General features: G+C 49.9%; 1 protein-coding gene across 1 annotated transcript; it reads left to right on the plus strand.

Annotated features, from left to right (window-relative positions):
- The first annotated feature begins 4,209 nt into the window (after positions 1 to 4,209).
- LOC139831768 (uncharacterized) lies at positions 4,210 to 5,319 on the plus strand. Its single transcript, XM_071821101.1, has one exon. It carries the CDS (start codon positions 4,210 to 4,212, stop codon positions 5,317 to 5,319), a length of 1,110 nt encoding a protein of 369 aa, XP_071677202.1.
- Positions 5,320 to 5,741: the final 422 nt, after the last annotated feature.

A 5,741-nucleotide genomic window follows, 5' to 3' on the forward strand; every position in this document is an offset into this window, starting at 1 on the left:
CGGACAATTTATCTCTTCACAGCTAGACAACTTGCCAAACAGTTGAACTCGGAACAACAGCTTTACATATGCAGCAGCTTTTCTGCACATTAGATTTCTCTACACAGCCAGCCAGTCCCAGCCTAAACAAACAAGCCCTTAGTAGCTTTGGTCCCTTCTCTGATCGTGCTGCCTACAATGTTCTGTTGCTGGGCCAACGTTTGCTTCCAGGTGCAAGAGTTTCCCAATTAAATAATGGTCTTCGGCAGGCTCATCTTTCTGAAAATATGTCGACGTGGCTGGCCTGGAGGAGGAGACGCTGGACTTCTGATCGCTTAGCTGCGCGTGGATTGCAACATCAGCGTCACTTCCCCTTATGTCTGCAATCTCCCGAGACGATTGATCATCAGATGGTGCAGTCCCCATTTGCCAAACAGATTTGGGGGCTGGCCACTGGTTGCCATACCAAAATTTGAGCGTTGACTAGTATCATGGGCTAGCGTTTGGATTGAAGCCTGTCCGATGTCAGTACGCCAAAATTCTGGTCCTTACACTGGTTTCTGCGCCCACGCGCTGGCAAAATGAGGCAGGCAAATCCTTCGCCAACATTTTGGCATGTCCTTGATTTGGCGTGGCTGGTGGAGGCATAAACCAAACAACCCCTTGGTTCGATGTCTTCCACGTACAATCTACAGGCCATTAAACCGTTCCCCACCGAACACAATATACATGATTGGTGCCTTGGTTGATACCGGCGGCTGACATCCTTCCGAGTGGGGAAAGAGCAGTGTTCAATACGATTGTGACCACATGTATGCGGCACGTATGGCCCGAGTGAAATAGCAGAACCTTTCGAAAATTTAAGAAAATTTGAAAAATACCTAGACGTCGATAATGTTGTATGTTACAAACGTGCAAAATATGAAATCGACTTACCTTAGTTTTTTGCATATTCGTGTAGCCCCGAATATAAGTTACTACAATCGATTCATAATAAATGTCGTGGTTTTAGTTCATTTTTATCCAACTTTGAACTAAACCACGCAGGGACGGAGACAAGGGGGACGAGGGGGGGGTGGGCGCCCCCTCCTATGCTCATGATTTTTCTTTGAAGACAAGTCATGGCAGTTCCTTATTTGTGTGATTTTAGCTAGTTCTGGCTCCCTCATACTAAGATTGCCCCCCTTATACTTCATTCCTGGCTCCGTCGCTGAAACCACGACATTTTTTATGGACTGGATGGAGTATTTCGAGTTGGATTTTGTACGTTGGTAAAGTAAACCATTGTCCATATGTAGGATTACTTGCGAATTATTTTGAAACTTTTAAATATTATTTTTGAATTTTGAAAAAAAGACTCCTCAGAGCTCGAGCTCTATTTGAGGTTTCGCAGCCAAAATGCCATTTCTTAGTTCCTTGTTTTCCCTGTTTTCTGTTTGAACTCCGAAGGAGATCATTATACTTAGCTGCGCTCCTTTTTTCGAAAAGGAGGCTAGGCCCCACTCAGCAGCAGCATTTCTGATTCCTCCGAAGAATAGGCTACATGTATAAGAAAGTTCACCAAAAAGGCAGGTTATCTTGTTTGGCTTGTAACATCCGGTGGATGCCTTCTCGTTCAGACGTTCACGACTTAGAGTTTAGAGTTGGGATAGTGTCATAGTGTGGCGGTTGAACTTTGTGCGGTTTTAGATAATGGAAAGAGTGCAAAGCCAATGGTTGTTGTATCTGCTAATTTTAGCTAATAATGTACAATTTCAAGGTCATTAATTCTCAGTTTTGTCATATATTCATTTCTTGTACATGGAAGTGTATATTTCTCAGTCTATTTTTTTTTCTGTCAGTCGTTATTATTTATGTGTGTACTTGTTTTCATTCTCAGTTTCTCACCATGTTACGTATTTGGTCACGCCAATACCATTTATTCTGAGTTTGTTGGATTGCTTGTCTGCATTCTCAGTTTCAAGTGCTGTCTCTTCATCCCGTTTGAGATGAAACGAGAAATAGCCAGGGGCCCACCACACAAGATTAAACGGGCGTGATTAACCATCTAGCGCGATCGGTAGTCAGGGGAGGACACGTACGTGCTGTGAGTTGAGTGGACAAAAAATGTGTCTTTTGCCCAAATAGAAAAGAGCTAACTGCCTGCTTAATGACCTTGGAGGATTGAAGAGGAAGCTTGACTATGATTGTTCTGGGCAGTTTTTGTTTTTGTTTTAGACCAAACTATGATTTTTTGGTTTTTAGCAGCTCTCTAAGGTTTTGGTTTTGGCAAAAGAGGGCAACTAGGAATAGGATGGCAGCTGGTTCACCCTTTGTTTGTAGTTCCTTGATCGTATTGAGCCTGGACACCCACACCCTTTAGCTTTGTTTCTCTAGTTCTTGTTCTCTTCTGCTGTGTTGAACTCGCGACCGGGCTGCCTATAAAAGCACAAAGGAGGGGGGAAGAGGACGTCCGGTGCAAGAGAGTGACTTATCGAGTGAGAAGCAAATGAAGAGCTCGGTGTACAGTGTCGTCGCTGCTGCTGCGTTGGCGACCGCCGTTGGTGCGCAGGGGCAGCAGTTTTGCTTGCCCTGCGGCCCACTATCGCTGCCAGTGATGAACCCGCCTCCACCGCCGGCGTGCCCGCCTCCACCTGAGTGCCTGCCTCCCTGGCATGCCCGCATCCACCCGCGTGCCCGCCGGGCAATGCTGGGATGGTCGCGTCGGTCACCAGGGACGGAGCTAGGGGGTGCCAGTGGGGGCCATGCCCCCCCACCATCCTATGCTGAAAATTTTGCTGAAAGCCCCCTAAAATATATCCGAATTGATCCTTCAATTTTGAATATTTGCCTATCTGCCCCCCTCCAAGCAAAATTTTATTCAATTGCCCCCATCCAAACTATATTCCTGGCTCCGTCTTTGAACATGATTGTATTGCACACCAAAGTGCCCAATCACCCACTTTATTGAAATTTTCATGGGTACAACCCAATTAGCGTTGCAAAAGCAACTAAACCAAATATGGGAGGATAACCATTACAACAATTGCCAAATTCAATCATAATATGTAGTACATAATCAGCTTACAACATCTCTAGTTTGTATGGCTTAAACTACATATATATGCCATGCAAGCTACTTGCGATTTCAAAATTGTGATAACAATTCTTTTCGGCAGTTTCCGAAGCAACATCTGAACGCCATATTATTCAGGTAGAATTCCAGAAACACTATATTACCACCAGCAAACATAAGCTACCGGAACTCGAAACGGTGACAACCGATGCATTTCAGAAATTACGAGAATCACTTGGAGATACTAACTAACAAATTTAGAGGAGAAGGGCCGCAGCCCCAGCTCCGCACTTGTATTAGAAGGCGCGCGAAGCAGAGTTTTGGATACTAGCAAATCATCACCTAGGTGATGTACGTACTGTAGGATTTTAAGTAGAGACCCCGTTCGAATACAGCAAACATTCTTCAGTCTTGTTCAGCGCGCGTTAGGAGAAAATTCAGTAGCATGAGCTAAGTTTCTGGTACTACATGAAAATATTCAGTACGCAGATACACTATCAACAAAAGGGTCATGAGGCCAAGAGGTTGACGTCGCACTTCAATGGTAGCAAACGCGGCTGCGCCTGGAAATCCGCTCCTGCTGCTCCGTCTTCTCTCCTCATCGGCCTTCTCCCATCCCCTCCCGTATTGCCCCTGCGCCTCTCTCTCGAAACAGCAGCAGCGCTGCCGTACCCGCACATCTCACCAGCGACCCATTTCCCTCTGGTCGGTACTTAGGGGGCCTCGCCGTGAACGCCTCGACGTGTGCGGGATCCGGCCAACCACGGACTCATCCGGGCGTTGTTGTCTTAAACCCTGGCGCTTTAGGATTTAGGCGGGTGTCCTTTACGACACTTCGTCAGTTTCGTCAGATAAACGACTGGGTGATTAGCGCCCGAGTCTTTCTCGTTTTTTTCTCTTTCTTTCAGTTAGCGATCCTGTTGTTTCGCTCGTAGACACGTTCAGCACGAAGCTCGGATCATGGGATGGCATGATCGGTAGTGGGGCGCGTGGCTCGGACACGTTTTGTAATTCCTGTTGAATAAAGGAAGAGAACACCGAAAAGCTGCTAACAGCAGCGCAGCACAAAAAAAAAACCTTGAGTCTCTCGTCTCTCTCTCTCTGCGATCCAGAGATCGACTTTAAGTTCGTAGATTCAAGGGCAACAATTGGCATCAGAGCCTAGATCGTAGGGCATGTCAAGATCCCCACGGAACGGTGGCGGCGGTCGTGGCGGAGGCGTGAGCCCGGCGGCAGCAGTCCCACCGGCCGCACACGCAGGACGCGGTGGCGGTACACCTCCAAGGGTAAGATCTGTGACACCCGTTCCGCTCCAGCGACGGCGATCGCAGATCCGCGGACCGAACCTTGCAAGGCGTGGTGGTGGCGAGGTTGTGGTGCGAGAGGTGGTGCGCGAGCTCGCGGGCGGCAGCAGCGCAAACCTCTCCTTCCCGATGCTGACGCGCACCAACTACGTCCATTGGGCGATGGTGATGGAGGTGAACCTCCAGGCTGCGTCCCTCTGGGATGCGATCGAGTTCGACGCCGTGACCCGCCGCTGGTGGGCAAAGGGACGGCGAAGGCGGCATGGGAGGCCATTCCCGTCCAGAGCCAAGGGAGTGACCGTGTACGTGACACGTCTGCGGCGGCTCCGGGCGGAGTTCGAGACCGTGACGTTCAAGGACGGCGAACGGATCGCCGACTTCTCCATGCGCATCTCCAACCTCGCTGCTGCGCTGAGCACGCTCGGTGACGCCGTCTACGAAGAGAGAATCGTAAGAAAATTTCTTTCCGTCGTCCCAACCAAGTTCGTGCAGATAGCCTTCTCCATGGAGACTCTCCACGACCCTGCATTGCTCACTGTCGAGGAGGTCACGGGTCACCTGCGCGCAATCGAGGAGCGACTAGACGGTGATCAAGTCACCGCTGGTGGCCAGCTCCTCCTCACCGAGGAGCAGTGGGAGGCCAAGAAGAAGCAGACCCGTGGCGGCCGCACCGGTGGCCGTGGCAACGACAACCCTAAACCCACGGCACCGGCGAAGACGAGCCAATCAGCACGCACGTCGAAGAACGAACGCGCACAAAACGGTGACGTCGACAAGGAGTACTGCCGCTACTGCAGCAAGAAGGGACATTGGGCACGTGAGTGCCGCAAGAAGCAGCATGACGAGGCTGCATCGGCGGCAGCAAACCTCGTCCAGGACGAGGAGGAGGAGGCCGGCCCGGGCCTGATGATGGCCTGCGTGGAGGAGGTGATCGAGCCAATGGGGGAGCTGGCTGCCGTGCAAACCACCGAGATCGCCTGATGATGAAGGTACAATTCTCGCCAAATCGCTTGTACAAGCTTCTGTTCAAACCTGTTCGTCCCGTGTGCCTTGCAATTGGACACGTCTCGGAGGCCTGGCGCTGGCATGCGCGGCTCGAACACCTCCACTTTGATGGTATGCAACGGATGGCGAAAGGGGAGCTCGTGCGCGGACTGCCGCACATTGAGCATGCCGACGAGCTCTGTGACGCTGGTCTCGCGGGGAAGCAGCGACGACTCCCATTCCCACAGAAGGCCAAGTTCAGAGTGCAACAACCACTTGAGCTTGTTGATACGTCTCCAACGTATCTATAATTTCTTATGTTCCATACTAGTTTTATGACAATACCTACATGTTTTATTCATACTTCATATCGTTTTGATGCATTTTCCGGAACTAACCTATTAACAAGATGCCGATGT

This window comes from Lolium perenne, chromosome 1, assembly GCF_019359855.2.
Source record: "Lolium perenne isolate Kyuss_39 chromosome 1, Kyuss_2.0, whole genome shotgun sequence".
In the NCBI taxonomy this organism is placed as follows: domain Eukaryota; kingdom Viridiplantae; phylum Streptophyta; class Magnoliopsida; order Poales; family Poaceae; genus Lolium; species Lolium perenne.

Coding starts and splice junctions, on each gene's coding strand:
- LOC139831768 (XM_071821101.1), top strand. CDS start 4,210: ATGTCAAGATCCCCACGGAACGGTGGCGGCGGTCGTGGCGGAGGCGTG.